We start from the raw sequence: 22,716 nt of genomic DNA, 5'->3' as shown, positions 1-22,716 counted from the left end.
GCCCCGAGCGAGGCGGCCCTGAGCTGAGCTGTGTGCCGCACTCGTGTGCTGTCCAGGGTGGGCGTCAAGATGTGCACTGGCAGTGACTTGAGTGAATGGTGACTGGGCAGTGACTGGCGGTGACTGGGGTTCGCCTGGTTCGCACAACTCTGAGGCCGGAGTGCCCGCGGCGGGGGCAGGCATGGTTGAAGGTTGATCACAGCCGGTGTGCTGCGCAGGCTGCTGGTGCCTCAGTATCCAACATTTTCCTAGATGCTGCTGGGGCACAAGCGACCTGCATCGCTGCAGACTGGCGGCGGCGGCGGCGGCGGTGGCAGCGGCGGCGGCGGCAGCGGCGGCGGCGGCAGCGGCGGCGGCGGCAGCGGCGGCGGCGGCAGCGGCGGCGGCGGCAGCGGCAGCAGCGGGGGCGCGTGCGCGCATCTTGGTAGCGGAGGGGGCGGGAAAGGCCACGTGGAGGAGGAGAGCGCAGCGCCGCCCAAGAAGCGGCGCAAGCGCGCAGGCTGAGGAGCCGGCTGGCGGTGTCTAGGTAGCGGTCCGCGGTGGAGCTGGCAGGGCTTGCGTAGCGGCATGACAAGTAGTGCAGCTGTTGACAACTGTGCTGCGTCTGGCTGCGGTTGGCTCTGCTGTGGCATCGCGATTGCTAGGCACCTGGTTTGGCTATGTGCCTGTGGAAACCGACCCCGGCTATGTCCGGGCGATGAGGTTGTTCGGCCTCAGACTGTGGAGGGGCTCAGCCCCTTTTCCCGTGACCGGGGAACACTTGTCCTAACCCTGCACACCACTGCTGCTGATGTGGTGCGACCTGATCGGGTGGGCCTGTGGCTCTGACAGTTGAAAGCATAACTTGTTGGCGCTGCTTGGGCCTCTCTCCGGTACCGGCCAATGTGCTGGGGCATCTAAAGACTCAAGCTTGCCACACGTGGTGGCGCAGCTACATGTTTCAGCTACAGCATTACTGTATGCATATGGCAGGCAATGTTGTCTGAATGCTGTAGGAGGCCGACCGAGTTTCATCTCGGTCGGCTTGCGGTGTACAGGATAGGGCGTGCCCGAATGCTCCTTCACACTCACGCATTCTTGTATTTAGCGCGAGGATTTTTGCACCGATATAAACATCACATCCTTAGTCGCGCTCTGGAGTATCGGCCCCGGCAGGCTCGTCGACATCGTGCCGCTTGGGGTTAGGTCAAGCCAGTCAATCAAGCCCGGGAACGGGGATGACCAACTGCTGAAGGGCGACTTCCTAGAGCTGCAGCGGGGGCCAAATGCCGCTCACACAACACGATGCGCGGCGCGACGCCCAGGCGCGCCTGACCTACGAGCCCTTGGTGTCGAACCTAGCATATGTCTTCATGGCGAGGATGGTGTCAGGTAAAGCCAGCGCGGGGGACACGCAGAACAGCAGGCCAGCTAACAAGTTCCTGCGCGAGAAGCCCGAGAACGCCGAGCTGGTGAAACGGCTCCTCAAAGCCTGTAACAAGGAGCACGACCCTCAGCAATTTGTAGATGCGGCTGATGACAACTACGCGCTGCGGCAAGGTAACTCGCAGGGGTTGGGGGGCGTGTGCAGAAATGTTGCTTTGCTGGAAGTTTGCAAAACGTAATGCTTATCGGCGTACGCGCAGGCTTCGCACACAACAAGTCGGACGCGTGGCTGAGGCGGACCGCTGAGGACCTGCGGACTGTCGGTGCCCTGGACATGTTCCAAAAGACACACCCTTTCCAGTGCATGATTATTGAGCACATGAACGCCTTGCTGGCCGCGCTGTGAGGTGAGCGGTATGACCCTGGTGCAGGCGGGAGGGGGTCTCAGCAGTTCGGGAGGCACGTTCCGAGCGCACAAGGCGACTGAAGCAGCACCCAGTCGCACATGGCCGAGCCCTTATCCCCGCCCTCGCAGCGACGCCCCTCACGTTGCCTCCTACCAGCTCTGATGACCTCTGCCCAGGCAATAGGGCCGCTAGATCAAGCTACATCCCCTGTCCGCCCCTGAGTCCCGCCGGGGACTGAGCTGGACACCCACACCGTTCAAGCCAAGTGCTCTGTCCGGAGACACCGCCATACCGCTAACTCCTGCGAACGCTCGTTGCCCCCCGCCCTCACTCCACCACCCCCGCCCCCACCCCTCCCTACAGCGGAACGACGAGGCTTATGATGAGCATCCCGCGCGTGCTGGCGAGGTGGCCGTGCTGCGCTTCCTGCACCGGCTCGCTGGGCTGCGCGCTGGGGCCCGTGACTGGTTGCATGTTCGTGCGGCTGGGATGTACACGGCCGCATAGCAGCAGCCGTCGGACGCAGCGGTCGTGAGCTGCTGCTTCTGGGTGCGGGTGTGATTGCTGCTGACGAGCTCCTGGTGTGCATCTGGATGTGCGGCAGCGCCGTCAATTGGTGCAGCACAGCCGCCACTGCAACCGCTGCTCCCACGGCTGCTGCTGCTGCTGATGTTGGCGGCCGGCAGGGCCCGCTTGGGGAAACGACGGCAGGCTGACCGTGCCAGCAGACGGTGCCGATGTGGAGCCCGGCCCGCAGGGCCCGCTGCGGATGTGGGTTCGGGGGCGGGTGATGAGCCCTGCCAGCCCTGCCGTGTGCCGTGTAGCACCGCCCCTCCCGAGCTTTGTTGGGCACGGGGGGCCGCGGACAATGGGTGATGTGTGCTGTTACCGTACTTGTTTTGGCGCACAATTCAAACTTGAGGCTGATACAGTGTGTGAATGGCAATTAGGAGCACAGGTGTGTGGATAGCACAGGTGTGCAACGCACTAAGCATACTACTCATCTGGCAAACATGCACGATAGTCGATAGACTGGGGAGGAAGGGAGCTGCTGAGCGCGCGGTCTTCCAGTGCAGCGCCCCAGGGATGGCAAGAATCCCTGCCAAGCTGGTCCCACTAGGCGTGTCAGGGCAAGAGTCGCAGAGTGAGTCCGCGGTGACTACACAGCAGAAGCGCATGGCTGGTCGAACGCCGGAGTTACTGTACCGACAAGTTGCTGGCTGGCTCGTAGAGTTTGCTGACGCGCAGTCCTCACGCTCGGGGCGCCCGGCCAGGCGATAGCACCACGCAGACATTGTGCGACCTAGCGCACCCACATTTGGTACCACTGCACCTTCAAACAGGCGACCGACGTCCACGGATGAGCCCCGACGACGACAATCAACGACATGCGAGCAGCGTGCAGCAAAGCAATGGCCGGGCGACAGTGTGACAAGCAGGAGAGGGGGCCCGAAGCGTACTTTGCCTAGGGCTGTTTCTGGGTTCACGTTCATGGCGGCGCGTTTGCCTGTTTTATTCGTACGTGGCTTCCTAGTTGCCTGTCGCCTGGCCGGCCGGCCTGCCTCCGCTTTCCCTTGTAGTCTTCCTCTCGGACAAAAGGAGGCATGTGGCACGCAGGGCGTCAGTCTGCAACCCTGAGAGGCGCTACGGCCTGCGGGGCAACGGCGTGTCTGCACCCGCGCCGCAGGTGCCGCCACCGGGGCGCTAGCTTTACTGGCGCCGCCGGGCCCCGCTAGGCGCCGCCGGGCCCCGCTAGGCGCCGCCGGGCCCCGCTAGGCAGTTGATATCGCAGTGCTCGTATCTTCCATCTACACTGTAGAAATCTGCCCAAAATCCGCCGAAGGCGGAGAAACATTTTTGGGTTTGGGTGCCGCGCATCTACGCAGGTGTAGACATTTTTGGCCGGGTTTGGCGCAAAAATGGGGGAAGCGTAGACGTTTTGGGGGGCTTGGGGGCTTCAGTGTAGATGCCGCGGTCAGGGTCATCTACGCATGTGTAGAGCCGCCTGAGGGCATCTACATTGATTGGCAGATGCACAGTGACAGAATGACCACGCTCTGCTACCGGGCTCCACAGAGGCACAGATAGGTGCCCGAGTGAACACCTGGAGCGAGAAAGCGGTGTGAGCAGGGATGAGTGGCGGGCGGCGCAAGCCTGAATTTTGCCCGTGCTTATCGGCGTGCGATTCGAGAACGCGCGGGATGCGGACGTGGAGCAAGCTGCAGCCGAAGTTTGACTGCAAATGCGTTTGTGATGATAGGGTGACCCCGCTCTGCTAACCGACTCCGTAGACAGGTGCCCCGAATGAACACCTGGAGCGAGACAGCGCATGTGGGCAGGGAGGGGGGCCGGCGAGCGGCTCAACGGCTGAATCATGCCCGTGTTGATTGGCTTGGGCGGTCCTGGTGCTCCTGGCCACCTGGCGGGTAAGCCTGGATAGGAGTGGCGGCCAGAAGCTGCCACGAGAGCAGTGCTCGTATCTTGTAGATGCCCTCAGGCACCCGGCATCTACACATGCGTAGATGACCCTGACCGCGGCATCTACACTTAAGCCCCCAAGCCCCCCAAAACGTCTACGCTTCCCCCATTTTTGCGCCAAAACCGGCCAAAACCGTCTACACTGCGTAGATGCGCGGCACCCAAACCCAAAATTTTTTCTCCGCCTTCGGCGGATTTTGGGCAGATTTCTACAGTGTAGATGGAAGATACGAGCACTGAGATTGGCAGATGCACAGTGACAGAATGACCACGCTCTGCTACCGGGCTCCACAGAGGCACAGATAGGTGCCCGAGTGAACACCTGGAGCGAGAAAGCGGTGTGAGCAGGGATGAGTGGCGGGCGGCGCAAGCCTGAATTTTGCCCGTGCTTATCGGCGTGCGATTCGAGAACGCGCGGGATGCGGACGTGGAGCAAGCTGCAGCCGAAGTTTGACTGCAAATGCGTTTGTGATGATAGGGTGACCCCGCTCTGCTAACCGACTCCGTAGACAGGTGCCCCGAATGAACACCTGGAGCGAGACAGCGCATGTGGGCAGGGAGGGGGGCCGGCGAGCGGCTCAACGGCTGAATCATGCCCGTGTTGATTGGCTTGGGCGGTCCTGGTGCTCCTGGCCACCTGGCGGGTAAGCCTGGATAGGAGTGGCGGCCAGAAGCTGCCACGAGAGCAGTGCTCGTATCTTGTAGATGCCCTCAGGCACCCGGCATCTACACATGCGTAGATGACCCTGACCGCGGCATCTACACTTAAGCCCCCAAGCCCCCCAAAACGTCTACGCTTCCCCCATTTTTGCTCCAAAACCGGCCAAAAACGTCTACACCTGCGTAGATGCGCGGCACCAAACCCAAAAATTTTTCTCCGCCTTCGGCGGATTTTGGGCAGATTTCTACAGTGTAGATGGAAGATACGAGCACTGCACGAGAGGCCCCGAGCGAGGCGGCCCTGAGCTGAGCTGTGTGCTGTCCAGGGTGGGCGCCAGGATGTGCACTGGCAGTGACTTGGGTAAGCCGCCACCATGGGACTGAGCAACGCGCACAGACACGAGGCGAGGAGGGCTGATGCATTCGTTACCGTAATGGTACACAATGCGCACTGCGTCGCGTGTCTCACCGGATGACCCACAGCGTGCCTGTGATCACCAGCTCACACCTGCACACCTGCCGGCCGTCTGCAGACCGCAAGTGACTGCTTATGCACGTCCATGTATACCGTTGCACTCAGTGCCTGTCGCAATGCACGGCGTTGAATGCCCCTCGTGGGTCGGGCGCCGGCGCGCCGCTGAGAAATGAATACGCGCTCGTCCCTTCGCCAATCACCATGTACCAGCCAGAGCAAAACCCATGACGTCTTGCATTCCATACATACGCAACCATGCAGCGGGTTCCCCGCAATCTGTCTCCATTCTACCTGGGCCTGCCCTAGACCTCTAACTTATACCGATTATCAGCTCGTACCTTGTTACCTGTGCACTGCGAACAAACTGCCAATAACATCTCGAGTTACCAAACCCTGTGGACTGCCTGCAGCGGCTTCCGCAAGCTCCCTGGATCCTGGTGCTTGCTCCCGCAAAGGGATCGCCCAGTGGCGGACTACCATTGCTTGCGTGTGACAACCGTGGGAGACTTGTGATTGAAGGGCCGTAAGACACCACGGCGAGAACTGATATCGTACACAAAAACGGCGGCCAGACATGTGCTGGCACTCTCTCACACAACCGTAATATGAAGAATACTGGAAGTTACATGTACAATTCCGCCTCGCTCTGCCAAAAGCCACGCATGCGAGGACCCTCTCCACTCCAGCCGCAACGAGTTCAAGGCAATTGACCCGCCGCCCCTAGTGCCACCGCTGCTGCCGCACGGGCTGCGTTTGCGCGTACTGCTGCCCGGTGGCCGCGGGCTGCTGCTGCTGCGGCACCAGCCAGGCGTCTCGCAGCTGCGAGTAGAGGGGCGTGCCGCCACACACACGTGTCAGTGTGAAGTGCGTGCACATGCACACGCCGTGTGCGGAGCCCGAGGAGCCGACGTCGCTGCGGCTGGTCTTGAGCACCCAGCAGCCGTCCGTGTCGCTGGGTGTGGCGCCCTGCACCACCACCCCCCAGTACTGTGTGTGGGGGCAGCAGAAGCCGGGCGAGGCGGCTGGAGCGGCAGCCTGGGCGCTGCCGGGCGGGCAGGTGCTGCTGCTGCGGGAAGACTGCTCGTGCGAGTGTGGGTGCGAGTGACCGCTGCTGCCGCTGCCGCCGCAGCAGTCGCCCACCTGGCCCTCCATGGAGCTGGTGGGGCCGGGCGGCGGCGGCAGCAGCTGGCCGTTGGGCGAGCAGGCGGCGGAGGGCGAGCAGCAGGACGATGAGTAGCAAGGCGACTTCGAAGCCGTGGAGGCGGGCGGTGCGGGCGAGGGTGCGACTGCCGCCGCTGCGGCTGCTGCTGCGGCTGCGGCGGCGAAGACGCAGTGCTGGTCGGGCGAGGGGATGGGGCGCACCAGCACGAGGCCGTTGGCGCCGGTGCGGGACACCGTGGCCGCGATTTCGTCCCAGTGCTGCAAGCAAACAGGCGCATGCGGACGAGACAGAAGCGTAAGTCAGGTACGTGACATGCACGCCAAGTCACGCAGCAGGAAACCGACAAAGTCTGTCGCAGGGACAGACATCTATCACAAGCAGGGTTGCCGGAGGCTCACCACTACCCCCAACCGTCGCCCAGCCCGCCCCCAGCACCTCCAGGCACGCACCTGCGGGTTGTCTGCCACCGTGCGCGACAGCGGCAGCGTCTGGAAACTGTGGCTGTGGCCGCTGGGGCCGCTAAACACCAGGTGCAGGCTGGCGCCGCGACCGCCGCCTGCAGACGAAGCGGCTCCGCTGCCGGCAGCAGCACCGCCAGCCTGCGAGCCAGGCTGCTCGGTCGCGCCGGCGGTCGTGACTATGTGGCGGACGCAGGCGGAGAGCCAGGCGTGAGAGCCCACCGCGCCGCCCAGGCCTCGGCCGCTGCTGTATGCACCGCGCCGCAGCTCCATAAGTGGGTACGCCGACAGCCCGCTAGCAGCAGCAGGCGGCTCGGTCAGCGGTCTGCTGCCGTGGAAGAAACGGCAAGCGAGTTATTTACTCCAAGCCGGTTGCGGGTTCGGTTACGTCAGCTTGACTGCTCGCTCCCGCTCCCCGACACACGCCGGCACGCGCCTTTCGGCAACCCGCGCCAAAGCACCCGTCTGGCAAGATACTCCTGCGCTTTCATTTAATCCCGCAAGACAAGGCTCACCGTCGGTTCCGCTGCAAGGCCTGGGACGGCAGCGAATGCGAGGCCCGTCGCGCGCCACATGCTGGAACGGTCCTGCCCGACACCACGACACGCGTCGGTGCCGGCAGGAGCGCACTATTATTAGCACTCGCTTGTAGGGCCGTGTGGGGCCTGGAGGGTGTCGCGGCACTCATTTGTTTTTAGGGAAGCGAACCGGGCGTCGCGATTCTAGGGCTACCTGCCTCTCTCTGTATGAGTTGTGATATCTGCTGTGTTAGTCAGCAAGTTGCGGGAAGCTATTGAAACTAATTATAGCAAACAACTGGACCGCGCGTGTGCGGGGCGTGTGCTTAGCCAAGGCCCGTTTCTGAGCACCAGTGCTTGCGCTGCAGATGGATACCAGTGGATAGAATACAATATACTGATCAACACGGGAAGCTCAGGGTTGCATCACAGCGCTGTTGAGCGACGAAACGGCCACCGATCCAATAGGCATGCATTGCACCCATGCTGGGTGGTCAGAACGGCAAACCATCCTCCATGGCATTGAACAAGCACAAAAGACTACTCAACGCGGGGAGAGCGTTCTAGCATTTATCCTTACCCGCAGCTGAGCCAGGCTCGATCGAGCACGAAGCCCAGGTTTTCGCTCTTCCATGTCCGGTCCCACTGGAGGTGGATCGGCTTATTTGGATAAGAACGCTCGCAAAGTCTGTCATACGGTGCGTTGGCCGTGTGGGTCAGTGACAGTGGCCCGAGAATCTTCCGTGGAAATAGTCCTGGCAGGCCTCACATGCATTTTGCAATTGAAACATAGATCATTGCTCCAACTCCTGGCAGGCGCGTGACGCCTTCTACGCCTGTTCGCGGGAGCACGGAGTGGACTTTGCACCGGGCGCTCCCATACCCGCCAAGTGCCTCCAGCTGCGCAAGACGTTTGAGCAGGCGTGCCCGGCTAGCTGGGTGAGCACGCCTTCAATCGGGTGGCTGTACATACTGAGGCACTGCGGGCCGCCTGGGAGTAGGGAGCCTTTGGGTGCGGGTAGGCGCGTTCTCCAGGGCTCGGGGAGAAGGTTCGGATGGGCGGCAGCCAGAAAGGGCGCCAGCAACCGTATGAAAGGCGGCATTCTCTTCAGTCGGAGGGCAAACATGCAAAATGACTTGTATGTGGCTAGGTGATGGCACGCGCAGTGCTCCAAAACCGTCACGACTCGCGCCCTGCCCCCGCCCCTGCAGGTGAAGCACTTTGACGACCTGCAGGAGGCCAGCGCGCGCCGCTCCAAGTACCTCGCAGCCACCATCAACAGGGCGGCGGACAGCGCGGCAGGTGTGTGTGTGTGGGGGGGGGGGCGCGCTTGTGGGACTTGAGGCATCCGGGGAGCCTAAGTAAGGATGATGAGTACATGACTCCGGGTTTCGTCGTCATGACAGCGCCGCGACACTGGCCGCAGTGGTGGCGGCTGCTGAAGCCGTTATCTGCCGGTGTGTGACTGGTGCCGCTTACCCTGCTGCCGTCCTGCCGCTCTGCGCACACAGGGTCCCTGGCGGGCAAGTCGCAGAAGTCTGGCTGAGCTGACTGAGGGCACGCGCGGAGCGGGCAGTGGTACAGCGGCGTAGCTTTCACACGGGTGTGGCAACAACACAAGGAGTAGCAGTCACAGCAGCAGCGGCAGCTCTCTCGGCGTTTGGCGAGCACCGCCATCATCCGCACATAGCCGCATCAGCGGTGCAGCAGCGGCGGCTGAGGCACCATGGGTCGGGAGCGGGACTACGACCGTGACTATGACCGGGAGCGGGACCGCGGAGACCGCGGAGACAGGGACCGCGACAGGGACTACCACGAGAGGGACAGGGAGCGGGAGCGGCCGGAGTATGACCGCCGGGACCGGGGCGACCGCCGCGGCGGCGGCGTCGAGCGGTACCCGGACCGGGACCGGGAGCGGGACTACCATGACCGCAGCGACCGGCGAGGCGGCTCAGAGCGGGACCGCGGAGAGCGGGACCGCGGAGACCGGGACCGTGAGGTGAGTGCGGCCACCGTGTGCTGGGGTTATGCTGGGATTGGGCGGGGCAAGTGAGACCGAGCGGCTGGAGGAAGGACCGCCAGCGTCTGCCCGTGTGTGTGCGGACTGGAAAACCGGGGAAGCCGCGAGGGAGGACGACCAGTTGCCACCCGGAGCATTGAAGTCGCCACGCACTTGTGCCCGAACCCTCGCAGCGCCGTGACCGCGACCGCTCACGTTCTCGCTCGCGCGACCGGCGTGACCGTGACCGTCGCGATCGGGACCGGGACCGCGGCGATGACAAGAGCCGGCACAGCAGCAAGAGCCGCGGGCGGGGCGGGTCGAGCGGTGGCATGGAGGACGGCGAGGAGCCGCGGCGGCAGGAGGAGCAGGCGCCTGCTGTGGCACTGGATGCGGACATTTCACCCGAGGAGATTGCCATGATGCAGGTGTGGAGGTTACGGCGGGCGTGGTGGGGTTGCGGCCGTGGTTGCTAGTGACAGCGCGCGGTAAACGGAACGGGGCGTAAGTGCTGGGGACGGGGAAGTGGGTGCGCGGGGGCTGGCATGGGTAAACGAGTCGCATACCGGTACCGTACATTGGTCACGCCAGCTGCGACTAGCGTCCACCCCGCACAGCGACTTCCACCACACGCCGCCCATCCTCCCGTCACCCGCTTCGCCCCTGATCCACCACAGGCGATGGGCATTCCCTTTGCCTTCGACACCACCGCCGGCAAGGAGGTGGAGGACGAGGCCGCCAAGCTGAGCGGCACCCGCACCAAGTCCCTGCGCACCGCCCGCCAGTACATGAACCGCAAGGGTGGCTTCAACCGCCCGCTGCCCGCGGAGAAGAGCCACGAGAAGTACCGCCCCGACTAGAGAAGCCAAAATCAAGGCCCGGCAGGCGGCGGGGGCGGTGGTGCTTGCTAGGGTTGCTTGGTTGGGTGGCCTGGAGAAGGGCAGCTGCGTGGGACCGGCGGCGCGGAGTAGGTGGCATGTCCGCGGTGCTGACGCTGTGAGCCATTTGCTCAGACTACTGAGTGAGGCAATGGTGACCTTAGTAGCCACAACGAGACGAAGCCGCGGGTATGCTGGCGGCCTTGACAGATGATTCCTGTGGGGTCTATCAGGCTGTCAAAGTTTGGGGACAGCAAATGACCGGAGTGGTACCCGCGTGGGGGAACCCAGCCTTGACCGGTCCTGAGTAGCTGCTGTAGGTGCTGCTACAGCTCCCGCATTCGTTCCAGCACCTCAAGCAGTGTTGGAACTAGTCAACATGCACGTAAGTCATCTACGTGAGGTGATTCGAGGGGCTAGACCAGCAGGCGTCACGGGCGGACGACGAGGAGAGGGTGCGGCCGAGAAGAGGAAACGAGCGGGCAAGTTTTGAGTTTGTGTACTGGCACGGCCAGTGCAAAGCTTTCAACGCTGAAACTTGCTGTTTGCTTTATGATAGTCGAGCCTGGACTGGCATGGTTATGGGTAAGGTGGGAAACAAAAATCAGTTCACGATTGAAATGGCGCGAAGTCGTCCAGGTACCCGCACAGCGATCCTTGCACATAAAGCGTCACCCATAACGCGTGTTTAGCAGAAAACAACACCTTAACCTCGATCCTCTGCATGCCAAGCCCCTGAAACTGGCCAGTAACCTGGAGAGCACCCTGCTAGAAGTCGAGTGAGGGTCGGAGGCGCAGCAAGACTGGCCGCAGTTGCTCGCGGGCCACTTGGCCCGCCTGCAGGTGGCGCTGGGGGCCTAATCATGGACAAGGTGCGGCACGCTCTCTTGAATGCGGAATCGGCAGCTCTTCCTCCTTCAGGCTTCCAGGGGAGTTCGCGGCTGCTGTTACTCGCTTACATGCTTGCCTTGAAATGTGCGCAGTATGAGAAGCTCGAGCGGGCTGGAGAGGGCACTTATGGTGTCGTCTTCAAAGCTCGCGACCGATACACCAACGAAATTGTAGCGCTGAAGAAAATTAGGCTGGAGCAGGAGGATGAGGGCGTGCCTAGCACAGCCATTCGGGAAATTTCGTTCCTTAAAGAGCTGCGCCACGACAATGTTGTCCGGTGAGCAGTCTTCGCACGACACTCTGCGCTGGTGACGTGTGGGCAGTCATAAGAGGACTCGAGCCCGACGATATCGCCCCCTACAGGCTCTACGACGTGCTCTACAGCGACCGCCGATTGTACTTGGTGTTCGAATTCCTGGACCTGGACCTTAAAAAGCAGATGGACCAGACGCCGAACTTCAGCCGGAATCAGCGCGTCATCAAGGTGTGCTAGCGGGAAAACAAGCGGGGGCAGGTGGCGGCAAAAGGGCGTCGGGTGAAGCGCCGCAGGTGGGAGCTGGGTGCGTGCTGGGTGGGAAGAGTGCGACATGGGGTTTCGCCGTCGGTAATCTTGGATAAATCTGGATCGTGACCAGAACCTTGCGCGCTCGTGCAGATGTACATGTGGCAGATGCTGAGCGGTATCGCCTTCTGCCACTCGCGGCGGTGAGTGGCAACTGGCAGGCACGTGAGGGATATCACACATGAACAGGTGGAGGCACCTCATGACTGTACCCACCTGCGTCGCCATCAACTAGCACTAGCTGATCATGCAACACGTCCCATCGTTGCCCTGCCACATGCTACAATGCCCTGCGCAGTATCCTGCACCGCGATCTGAAGCCGCAGAACCTGCTCATCGACCGCTCGCGCAACACGCTCAAGCTGGCGGACTTCGGGCTGGCGCGCGCGTTCGGGATTCCCGTGCGCGCTTACACGCACGAGGTGGGAAGGGCAGGGTCTATCTTCACCATTTTTAGTAAGAAACCAAAGACACCAAGCCGCAGGACAATACAGGGCGGCGTGACGGGGGCATGGGAGATGGCGGGGCGGCTTGACGGGGAGGTGGCAGCGCAGCGTGACGGGGGTTGGGACATGTCAGGACAGCGTAATGATTGGACAGGAGATGGCAGGCCGGCTGGCCGAGCTTGGTCTAGTATGCGGTATCAGAGGTTGAGGCGGGAAGGGCCGCACGCGCCTTGGGTGCAAGGTGCGGATGCAGGGTTGGGCACTGGAGTGTGTGCGCTTTCTGGATGCAATCGCCCACCCAGCAACTGCTGCTGCTAGGGCACCAGCACTCGCAGGCTGCCAAGTGCGCAGCGACGCTTCGGTTTATGTGCGCATCGCACTGGCGCCGTCCGATGCCCGATGCCGAACTCTGCCTTGGTGCTGCTGACGCGCTCGCCCCCGCACCCCCATCACAGGTAGTGACACTGTGGTACCGCGCACCCGAGATCCTGCTGGGCAGCAAGACCTACTCCACCCCCGTGGACATCTGGTCCATCGGCTGCATCTTTGCCGAGATGGTCAACCACCGCCCGCTGTTCCCGGGCGACTCGGTGCGTGCGGGCTGACTGGCATGTTGGCTGGAGCGCAAAACCTCACGATGGGGGAGCCGCAGTCACGGCTGCTCTCTGTAGGCTAGGACCACATGTGATGCGATGGGTGTGTTTTGCAACGGCGCGCCTCGGCTTCACCGCGCACTCCATAACTCCACACATCCCCGCCTGGCTGCCTCCCTCCCCCAGGAAATTGACCAGCTGCACAAGATTTTCCAGCTGCTGGGCACTCCTGATGAGGCCATGTGGGCGGGCTGCAGCGCGCTGCCCGACTTCAAGGACACCTTCCCCAAGTGGCGCCCCCAGAACCTGGGGGCAGCGGTCCCAACCCTAAGCCCCGAGGGCGTGGACTTGCTGGCGCGCATGCTGGTGTACACGCCACAGCACCGGTGAGGAGGAATGTGGGCCGGGGTTAGCCATACCGCACGTATATGGAAAAGTGTGGGGCGTGTCCCACGGGCGTGTCTCAAAGAGCATGCCGGTATGGTTGCGTGTGCAGGTTGATGTGCAGTGTGCGTGCTTGACGTCACCCATGCCGTTGGATTTGCTCTCAAAACTGCCTCACCAACGGAATGGCTCAGCACCTCCTCCCACCCATCACCGCTACCCCGCAGCATCACGGCCAGCGCGGCCATGGAGCACGCCTACTTCAACGAGATCCGCGACACCATGCGGGCCGCAGTGGCGCCGGGCGGGGGCGGCATGGGAGGTGGCATGGGCGGCATGGGGGCGATGGGAGGGATGGGCGGCGGAATGGGCGTGATGCGCTGATGAGCAGCAGCACCGGTGCCGGCGTGCAGCGACAGGTGGTTTCATGTGGTGGAGAACCGTGCCATATTGGCTGAAAGTGCCGGTGTGAGCGCGGGCAGGCTGGACATAGGTTTGCTGGCGCAAGCGTGGTCTCAGGGGCGTATTGTTTGCTGCAAGGAGATATACGGATACGGCGGCGTGCAAATGGACTTTCTATGCGGTGACTAGGCATTTATTCTTCACGGCAGGTGGGGCTAATAGTTGCGGGTCACATCCCGCTACGACTGACATACCGTTAGCGTTTGACTTGGTTCTATGTGGATATGGGTCGGCAAATGCAAGAGCGTGCGGAGGTGGGCGCTTCCGCAGCGGCCAAAGTGAATCCCGTGAGAGGCGTGTGTGGTCCGTCGTTTGCGCCTGGTAGTCAGGCAGGTCAGCCGACATGGCAGTGTCAGGGATGAAGTGTACGGCAATGGGCACTACGGGCACGTGAACTTCTGGTGCACGGCTCAACGGCCGGCGCTTGTGGTAGCTCGGGACGAATTTGAGCATGGGACTTGTACAGAGTGGGGTCGGCAGGGGCCCTGCCGCAGGGCGCACGGTCATGGGAACACACCAGAGCAATGGCTGTAAGCCAGGGGTTCGCTGTAACTTGCGCCCTGACATTTAGCTACGATGGCGAATCGGCACACCAGCACGCTGACACCGCCGTGACCAAGCCTGAGGGGCAGAGTGCCGCTATGAATGTGCGGTGCATTCCGTATTTTGTGTCCTTCTGCTTTGCGTTGCCCTGCTTAATGGCCGTGTTCCTTCGGCCACAGCGCTTGTCATTAAAGTGCCGGAGCCGACCAGCCCACGACAGCACACGACACCCCTGCACGACAGCACTGGAGCACTTGAGGTACACAAGGCATTGTATTTGGTGGAATTCCTCAATTAAGTGGTCATGCACCTGAGTCAGGTGATCACCAGCGGACAAGGGAACCAGGTTCAGAAGGCTGCAGGTGGATGGGGAAAGCCGGGCTGCCTCTCGGGAGTCGGGCGATGACACGCAGCGTGCAGTCGATACAAACCCGCCATGGCGAATCAAAAGTCGCACGTTGATTGCAGTACTGATGATTTACTAGTATGGCCTGATTATTCGCGGCTGCCCGGCTTGAGCATTTCCAAGGGTCCATGCCCCCACCAAACGCAAACGCAAATGAGGCTCAGGGGCTGGCCTCCAAAGTACACGCTGCGCCATTTGTACCAGGGGGATCTTCAGTAGGCGGCAATAGCAAGTCGCCTGGCGGGGGATTCTTGCCGGACTCGAAAGCGGCCCCGTTTGTTCCAGGTGAGGATAATTGGCGTCAATAGATACATCGAGCGCGGACTATACATCCCAAAGCGTGCATGCGGGCTGGGGGCGTTGACTCGTGCGCGCACTGCAAGCAATTCACCGAGGTTGTGTGTGTTCAGCTCCACTGTCCGTCCCATTACATGTTCATATCAATGTACTGAAATAAATTCACTCTGTAGGGTCCGCAAAGGGACCTCAAAGTGGCCCCGGCCCTGCGCCTGCTCGCCCGGGGGCTCCCCCAACCAAACTCGCGGCCAGCGCCGCGGCTTTCGTCCCGAAGGCGGATGTAAAGGGAGGACGTGGGTGAGCAGCTGTTGGCCCGGAAAACTGGGAGTTACGCGGCAACACCCTGAGTCAGAGCAGCAGCACCAGGGCATTCCTGCCTGACTCGCGTCCTGCTGGCACCCGTGTCACATGCAGGGATGCGCCGGCGGGCGCTGAGAGCTCTGGATCGCAAATCGGCCCCCCCGGAGCTGGCATGGGTGGCAGGTGGGTATTGGGCTGGATGATGGTCAAGGGGAAGGGGAAGGGGAATTTGGATCGCAACACACAAACACGCTGAGGATGTCACGTGCATTTGGTCCAGTCACCGAGCCATCCAGGGCAGGTGCACAGGATGAGGACATTGGGCTCCAGAGGCCATGCACTTCCGGAATCACTGCTGAACTTGGACGCAGCTGCATGGCTCAACCTCGTGTTGGCCTGGCCCGGGCAGCCGGGTCCTCCCACACACACCGCTGGCCATGGCCCCACCCACCCACGCACACACCCCCTCCCCCCATGCACAGGGGCCCCGGGCCCATGTCCTCGCCGTCGCCGGGACCCATGGCGGGACCCATGGGCGGCCGCGGCCCGGGCGGTCGCGGCGGCCGCGGTGGCAGCGCCGGCGGCGGTCCTGTGGGCCCGCCCCCGCCGGCCTTCGTGGCGGGGCCGATGGGCGGCCGGGGTCCGGGCGGGCCGGGCCCCAGCGGGCGGGGTCGTGGCGGCCCGATGGGCGGCCCGGGCATGCCGCCGGGCGGGCCCATGGGCGGGCCTGGCGGGCGGGGAGGGCGGGGCGGGCGCGGTGGTGGCATGTACTTGGGACCCGGCGGCCCGGGCGGCATGATGCACACGTCGGGCGGCAGCCCCGGCGGCCCGGGCGGGATGATGATGGGCGGGGGTGGCGGCGGCGGCTTTGGCGGGCCCATGGGCGGCCCCGGCAGCGGCCCCGGCGGCGGCCCGGGCAGCGGCGGCGGCGCGCACGGTGGCGGCGGCGGCAGCATGACCAGCTACGGCGCGGGCGGCGGCGGCCACCTGCCCACCTACCGCCCTCGTGACGCCTACCTGTGCGGCCCGGGCCGCGCCTATGTGGGCCTGCACTTCCTGGAGGAGGGCCTGCGGCAGCAGCTGCAGCACCGCGCCTACATGACCGCCGCGCAGTGGCAGGACGAGGGCGCCGACCCGGATGCCCCGCCGCCCGCCACCCGCCTGGGCCCCTACCACAGCCTGTACCCGCTGGAGGAGGCGGCGATGGGCCCAGCCGCCGCCGCCGCCGCCGGCGACCCGCCCTCCGCCGCCCTGGGCCTGCGCACGGCGCTGGTCAAGGGCATCAGCGGCGTGGACGGCAGTGCGGCGGCGCTGCGGCGCATCGACCCCAAGCAGCTGCTGCCCACTGCGGAGCTGCTGGCCCGGGCACGTGAGGCGGTGGCGGCCTGGGCGCCCCTGGCCAACCACCCCAACATCGTGGGCCTGCGCGCCGCCTTCCTGGCCAGTGAGAGCCTGGTGGCGCCCGGCACTGGCGGCGGCGGGGGGGCCAACGACAGCGCGCTGGTGTTCGCGCACGACTTCCACCCGGGGGCGGTGTCGCTGGCGGCAGCACACCTGGTGCCGCAGGTGGGGGCGCAGCGGGGGGGCGGAGTGGAGTGGGGTGGGACAGGTGGGAGGGGTGGGTGGGATAAGGTCAGGGGATTCCAGGCATGATGATGACGGTGGTGTGCCAGTGTGTGGCGTGGACTTGACACGGATACGGGATAGACTACATGGCCGCGCGTCTTGCTCCAGAAGTCGGAGGAGCTGGAGACGAGAGGCGCGGACGTTCCTCATGCACCCTCCGCTTTTCAATCGCCACCTGACGCTCCTCTCGTCCCTGCCGCCCCCTTCCCTCCCCCTCAGATGACTGCTGCTGGCCTGGTGTCCGCGCCCCAGCCGCCGCCCGAGGAGGTGGTGTGGAGCTACGCGGTGCAGATGACGTCGGCGCTGAGGGCGGCGCACGGCTGCGGGCTGCTGCTGCGGCCCGCGTGCCTGCACCCCAGCAAGGTGCGGGCGGCGCAGTGGGTCGGGGGCTGCTGGGCTGGATGCGTTGTGCTACTGCACCACTGCAGCACCACTGCTGCATCACTGCTGCACCACTGCAAAAGAGGCTGAGGCTTCGAGGCGCAGGCGCAGATGAGGAGGGGCGGGAACAAGTGCCACATGCATGTGCTGTTCAGCGCCGCGCAACTGCCGTGACTTCAATCTGGTCATGCCGCTGTGGGCGTGTGGGTTTGGGCGCGTAACCCCCTGCTCCCGACTCCCCGCCCCTCCCTGCCCAGGTCCTGCTGACGGGCTTTGGCCGGCTGCGTGTGGGCGGCGTGGGTGTGCTGGACGCGGTGCTGGGCCCGGGGGCGGAGGCGCCGGGGCCGCACACCGAGGAGACGGCGCTGCTGCAGCGGCAGGACATATCGGTGAGCCGGCAGTGGCACAGGCCAGAGGGGGTGGGGTGGGGTGGGAGTATGTGTGTGTGTATGTTATGTGTGTGTGTGTGTGTGTGTGTGTGTGTGTGTGTGTGTGTGTGTGTGTGTGTGTGTGTGTGTGTGTGTGTGTGTGTGTGTGTGTGTGTGTGTGTGTGTGTGTGTGTGTGTGTTGTGGGCGGGCCCACACGTTCATCAGCGGAGAGGCCGCACGGGAAGGCGCCGGGTGGGGTGCAGCCGCCCATGAGCCGTGTGAGCGGAAGGAAGGAAGGGGGGGAGTCGTGGTCGTGGTCGTGTGGGCGGGGGGGGGGGGGCTCACACACGGGGGCGGCTCACACGCGGCCGCACGCCTGTTGGCGGAGCTGCTGCGCGAGGTGATGCACGCCACACCACTCCTCCTTCCTGCCGCCCCCCGGGGGCTGACAGCACACGCTGCCGTACCCATTGTCTCACCCGTGCCCCCTCCCGCCCCCCTTAACTGTTCCTGGCTCCGCCTTCATTATGAATGTACCCCTCCCCCCCTGTGCCCCCCTGCCGCCTCAGGCCATGGGCGGCCTGCTGCTGACGCTGTGCTGCGCCGGCGCCGGCCCCGCGCCCAGCCTGGAACTGGCGGCAGCGCACTACAGCCCCGAGCTGGCGCGCTTCGTGGGGGCGGCGCTGGCGGCGGCGGACGGGGGGCCGCTGGGCAGCTGGAGGCAGCTGGTGCGTGGGCATGTGTGTGCGCGGGCGTCTGTGTGGGCGGGCGTGTGCGTGCACGTGTGAGTGTGTGTGCGCTGGTGCTTTCGATGGGGGGCTGGGGCTTGGACTGGGGCTGGTGCAGATGTCAGGGAACCGAAGGTGGTGACTGGGCAGCTGCTGCGTGTGGCGGCGTTACCGCGAGGCGTGAGGCGTGAGTTCCGCCTGTCAGCGCCGCGTCACGAGGGCCCCGGCCGCACAGCTGCGTCCGTGTCCTCTCACCAGCAGCCCTCCGCCGCTACACGCCATCCCACCTCTACCTGCCACCCCTCTGCGACCCGTTGCTCCAACTGCTCCAACTTCGAAACCCTTTCCCCTTTCCCGACGCGCCTGCTGTACCACTGTGCCTGGCTGCAACTCCACTACTCAGTTCATCACCATGTGTGTACCTCCCCGCCTCCCTGCCTCCTCCCCCTTTCCTGACAGGTGTCGGCGCTGGCTGACCGCGCCTTCACGGAGCTGGACGGCGGCGGCGTGGCGCTGGACCACGCCGTGGGCGAGCTGGCCAAGGAGGTGGAGAACGGGCGGCTGCTGCGGCTGCTGGCCAAGATCAACTTCGTCACGGAGCGGCCCGCGGAGGCAGGCAGCGAGGCGGTGAGGGGGTGGGGGTGGGGGTCGTAGTGGGGCTGGGCGAGGCGGCGGAGGGAGGTGGCGGGTGGGCGAGGGAGGCAAGGCTGCAGGCGTGGACGGCCTGGTCTGGGCTAGGGATCAGGGGGGATCGGCCTGCTCTTTGAACGGCCACGGGGATTTGGACACGGCGTGACGCCGTGCAGCCGTGCTGCTGGGTCAAGGTCTCAAGGCTGGGTCAAGGCGCTCCACGCTCCGCGCACCTCCCATACCATGACCGCCGCGCGCCATGCCCACCCCCCAGCCCCCTTTCCCCTCTTCCCCGCCTTCCCCCTTCCCCCCAGGACTCTGCCTGGTCCGAGTCCGGCGACCGCTACCTGCTCAAGCTGTTCCGGGACTTTGTGTTCCACGCCGCCAGCCCCGACAGCGGAGCGCCCCTGCTGGACTGGGGGCTGGTGGTGGAGGCGCTCAACAAGGTGGGTGGGGTGGGGGGTGGGTGGGGGGTGGGGTGGGGTGGGGGGTGGGGTGGGGGGTAGGGTGCGGGGCTCTACGTCCAGGAGCATGAGGCCGGGGCGGGTCTGGGGTGGCGGGTCCGCCTAGCTCATTATCGTGTCAAGCGCATGCACAACTGCGCGCTCCTCTCCTGCCGCTGCCTGACGCCCACGCTTCCCTCCCTCCCACCCCACCCCACCCCCGCACCCCCGCTCCCCCAGCTGGACGCGGGTGTGCCCGAGGAGCTGCTGCTGCTGGGCCGTGACGGCCAGTCCATGATGGTGGTCACCTACGCCGACGTCAAGGTGAGGGAGGGAGAGGGGGGGCAGGGTACATTCCCGAGTCCGACGACATGGGGGAAGGGAGGGAACTTAGTGAGGACTACTGGGGGTGAAGGGACCCCGTCACGAAGGGGTGCCGCGGATCGCGCAGACATGAGTGCGGGCGGGCGGGGTGGTTGGTGGTTGGTGCGGATAGGGCCACGGCGCTTGCTGCACGGTTCGGTGTGTGGGACCTCACCAGCCAAATGTGTGGGTGGGCAGCACTCCTCTGAACAACTCACACGCACCTGCTCACGCTTCCAGCCTACGATATACTTTCAGCCCGCACCGCCTTGCCCCTCCTGACCCCACGCACTCGCTCACTCGCTCACTGCCGCAGCGCTGCCTGGAGAGCTCATTTGGCGAGCTGCGGGCGGCGGCGCAGGCCGGGGCCGGTGGCGGGATGGGCGCGCGCGGCATGGGCGGCGGGGCAGGGCCGCTGGGCCGCGGCGGCGCCATGCAGCCCGGCACGGGCGGGGGCATGATGATGATGCGGTGATGTGCGCCGTACACACACACATGTGCGTGTGATTGCACACGTGTGTGTCAGGGGCACACCGGGGAATGCAACGGTGTTTGGAGTGTTGGTGGGTGTGGATGGGTGCGGGAGCGACAGCGTCAGGGCGGGGAGGAGTGTTTATGGGTGTGTGGGTGAGTAGTGGAAGGGCGGGCACGAGACATGCCTGCTTGTGCTTCTGGGGCTGTCGCGACGCCCACGCACGGCGTCTCGACTGGAGGTAGGGACGGAGGCGGCATGGGCGCATGTATGGCCGCATGGCGCGCGAAGTGGCTCGTGGCGCGCGTCGCTGGGGACGGGCAGCCATCGCGCGGGACTGGGGGACCTGGCTGGTGCTGTGGCGTGTGTGTGCGTGGCTGCTGCGAGCGAGCCGCCGTAACGGCAGGCAGGGGCAGGCATCGCTGTTGGCTGTTGGCTGGGCTCAAGCGCTGAGCAACGTAGAGCGCACTGCCGCTGCTGCTGATATGTGTATGCGCGTGCGCGCTGGTACTTGTAGCTAGGTGGTATGTAGGCGACTAAGGCGACCCTCCATCCTCCACCAGCGTCCAGGGCAACCCATCCAGCCAAGCCATCAGGCAGTGATAACGGCATCCCAGCGCAAGTGAAATACATTCATCCGTAGCTTCTGTAGTCCTTCCGCTACCTTACGTCAGGTCGTGCACCTGCAGCACCCTCACATACACCTTGTGCCCGTTGCAAAACCGCTCCTGGACGCGGCGGCGGCGGCCGGGTCTGCGCCTGCGCCGGTGCAACAGTACGGGCTGTGGCACCTACTCCGTTTCTACCGGCAGTGGGGCCAGCGGCGGTGGCGCCTGACTGTCCATGTGCGGACGCAGAAGGTGGGGGTTGAGGGGAGGGGACCAGCAGATGCACCTACACCAACTGCATTGCGCTGACGCTACACCAATGCCACGGGTACAGGTGCTGGAGCACACGGCGCAGCAGCTGGCTGGTGGAAGGCCCAAGGAGGAGGTCATTGTTGGCTGGGGCACGCCAACACTGGCTATGGCGGTTGCATCAGCAGGTTGAGGCGGGGCCCAAACCGGGCACTGCTCCGCCTGCTGGTGGACAAGTACGCGCACCTGGTGGTGTACGTGGACGAGTTCTACACATCGCAGGCAAGATGAGAGCAGACGGGTTGGAATGAGTAGACAGGTGGTCGGGTGGACAGGATGGGGCTCGTGTACAGGTAGCCGGGTAGCCAGCAAGGTTCACACTGTACTCCTGCGCCCTCCCTCCCCAGGTGTGTGCGAAGTGCGGGCGGCGCTTGCTCGGCGACGGGCAGCGCTGCCTGCAGGCGGTCGTACCATGGGGGGGCTCACGTGCTCACCAAGTCCAAGTGTGCAACCACTGCGGGACGGTGTGGGTGAGTCCACTTTGTGGGCGGGCGGCTGGCTGGGTGATGGATGGGTGGCTGGGTGGCGGCTCAGTGGGGCTCAGTGGGTGATGGCTGGCTGGGTGACGGCTCAGTGGGACTCAGTGGGGCTCAGTCGTGAGCTCAGTGGGGCTCAGTGGGTGATGGCTGGGTGACGGCTCAGTCGTGGGCTCAGTGGGACTCACTCACTCTACCCTCCCGACGGTGCAGGGACGTGACGTCAACTCCGCAACCAACATCCGGCACGCGCTGGTGGAGATGCTGCTGGGGCACAAGCGACCTGCATCGCTGCAGACTGGCGGCGGCGGCGGCGGTGGCAGCGGTGGCGGCGGCGGCGGCGGCAGCAGCAGCAGGGGCGCGTGCGCGCATCTTGGTAGCGGAGGGGGCGGGAAAGGCCACGTGGAGGAGGAGAGCGCAGCGCCGCCCAAGAAGCGGCGCAAGCGCGCAGGCTGAGGAGCCGGCTGGCGGTGTCTAGGTAGCGGTCCGCGGTGGAGCTGGCAGGGCTTGCGTAGCGGCATGACAAGTAGTGCGGCTGTTGACAACTGTGCTGCGTCTGGCTGTGGTTGGCTCTGCTGTGGCATCGCGATTGCTAGATAGGCACCTGGTTTGGCTATGTGCCTGTGGAAACCGACCCCGGCTATGTCCGGGCGATGAGGTTGTTCGGCCTCAGACTGTGGAAGGGCTCAGCCCCTTTTCCCGTGACCGGGGAACACTTGTCACTGAGTGAAGTTCGGGCCCCAGCGCGCACTGTATGGATCGGTCGCGCCCCACTGCCACAGGAGGAGGCACCTCCCCTGACTGCCACGTCCCCGCGTGCGTCTTGAAGTGGGTTAATGGGGTTTGGGGTTGCGAAGTCCAGCGTCTCCATAAGTCCATTGTCGCCAATGCGCTGGCAGAACGGAAAGTCATCAAAGTAGTAGTCATCCGAAGATTGGACGGGCAGCTGCAGTCGCTCGGTCGGTCGCTGCTCGGTCGGTGCTGGAACGGAAATGCGCGTTACTGTAACAGCTAACGTCCACCGTG

The 22,716-nt window shown here is 64.4% G+C and overlaps 7 protein-coding genes across 8 annotated transcripts; 6 read left to right on the top strand and 1 right to left on the bottom strand.

Moving 5' to 3' along the window:
* Positions 1-988: 988 nt before the first annotated feature.
* On the top strand, positions 989-3,123 carry CHLRE_10g466100v5 (uncharacterized protein). The gene is made up of 3 exons (XM_001698587.2): positions 989-1,539; positions 1,626-1,772; positions 2,136-3,123. Exons 1-2 carry the CDS (start codon positions 1,266-1,268, stop codon positions 1,769-1,771), a joined length of 420 nt encoding a protein of 139 aa, XP_001698639.1. The 5' UTR covers positions 989-1,265; the 3' UTR covers position 1,772; positions 2,136-3,123.
* Positions 3,124-5,322: 2,199 nt separating this feature from the next.
* On the bottom strand, positions 5,323-7,938 carry CHLRE_10g466050v5 (uncharacterized protein). 2 transcript variants are annotated; one of them, XM_001698399.2, is made up of 3 exons: positions 7,521-7,938; positions 6,997-7,333; positions 5,323-6,804 (listed from the first exon to the last, which is right to left on the bottom strand). In XM_001698399.2, exons 2-3 carry the CDS (start codon positions 7,276-7,278, stop codon positions 6,106-6,108), a joined length of 981 nt encoding a protein of 326 aa, XP_001698451.2. In that variant the 5' UTR covers positions 7,279-7,333; positions 7,521-7,938; the 3' UTR covers positions 5,323-6,105. The 2 variants fall into 2 exon arrangements, with proteins under 2 accessions (XP_001698451.2, XP_042920653.1); XM_043067256.1 differs by having other exon boundaries at positions 6,997-7,330.
* Positions 7,939-8,038: 100 nt separating this feature from the next.
* Positions 8,039-9,094, top strand: CHLRE_10g466000v5 (uncharacterized protein). The gene is made up of 4 exons (XM_043067255.1): positions 8,039-8,221; positions 8,340-8,462; positions 8,736-8,826; positions 9,036-9,094. The coding sequence occupies exons 1-4, from the start codon at positions 8,156-8,158 to the stop codon at positions 9,068-9,070; spliced, it is 315 nt and encodes a 104-aa protein (XP_042920652.1). The 5' UTR covers positions 8,039-8,155; the 3' UTR covers positions 9,071-9,094.
* A 54-nt stretch (positions 9,095-9,148) lies between these two features.
* Positions 9,149-10,948, top strand: CHLRE_10g465950v5 (uncharacterized protein). Its single transcript, XM_043067254.1, has 3 exons — positions 9,149-9,523; positions 9,718-9,951; positions 10,201-10,948. The coding sequence occupies exons 1-3, from the start codon at positions 9,251-9,253 to the stop codon at positions 10,381-10,383; spliced, it is 690 nt and encodes a 229-aa protein (XP_042920651.1). The 5' UTR covers positions 9,149-9,250; the 3' UTR covers positions 10,384-10,948.
* Positions 10,949-11,008: 60 nt separating this feature from the next.
* On the top strand, positions 11,009-14,303 carry CHLRE_10g465900v5 (uncharacterized protein). The gene is made up of 8 exons (XM_001698585.2): positions 11,009-11,273; positions 11,385-11,569; positions 11,656-11,776; positions 11,948-11,997; positions 12,153-12,276; positions 12,756-12,890; positions 13,080-13,279; positions 13,505-14,303. Exons 1-8 carry the CDS (start codon positions 11,265-11,267, stop codon positions 13,659-13,661), a joined length of 981 nt encoding a protein of 326 aa, XP_001698637.1. The 5' UTR covers positions 11,009-11,264; the 3' UTR covers positions 13,662-14,303.
* A 455-nt stretch (positions 14,304-14,758) lies between these two features.
* CHLRE_10g465850v5 (uncharacterized protein) lies at positions 14,759-20,864 on the top strand. Its single transcript, XM_043067253.1, has 11 exons — positions 14,759-14,973; positions 15,159-15,282; positions 15,400-15,468; positions 15,768-16,851; positions 17,131-17,274; positions 17,550-17,681; positions 18,231-18,389; positions 18,849-19,016; positions 19,334-19,465; positions 19,703-19,786; positions 20,142-20,864. Exons 3-11 carry the CDS (start codon positions 15,458-15,460, stop codon positions 20,298-20,300), a joined length of 2,073 nt encoding a protein of 690 aa, XP_042920650.1. The 5' UTR covers positions 14,759-14,973; positions 15,159-15,282; positions 15,400-15,457; the 3' UTR covers positions 20,301-20,864.
* A 104-nt stretch (positions 20,865-20,968) lies between these two features.
* CHLRE_10g465822v5 (uncharacterized protein) lies at positions 20,969-22,710 on the top strand. The gene is made up of 5 exons (XM_043067252.1): positions 20,969-21,157; positions 21,240-21,266; positions 21,343-21,436; positions 21,562-21,684; positions 21,904-22,710. The coding sequence occupies exons 1-5, from the start codon at positions 21,141-21,143 to the stop codon at positions 22,144-22,146; spliced, it is 504 nt and encodes a 167-aa protein (XP_042920649.1). The 5' UTR covers positions 20,969-21,140; the 3' UTR covers positions 22,147-22,710.
* The last annotated feature ends 6 nt before the right edge of the window (positions 22,711-22,716 follow it).

This window comes from Chlamydomonas reinhardtii, chromosome 10 (assembly GCF_000002595.2).
Source record: "Chlamydomonas reinhardtii strain CC-503 cw92 mt+ chromosome 10, whole genome shotgun sequence".
In the NCBI taxonomy this organism is placed as follows: domain Eukaryota; kingdom Viridiplantae; phylum Chlorophyta; class Chlorophyceae; order Chlamydomonadales; family Chlamydomonadaceae; genus Chlamydomonas; species Chlamydomonas reinhardtii.
The sequence above is the reverse complement of the archived record's forward strand: the minus strand, read 5'-3'. Positions and strand labels throughout refer to the sequence as shown.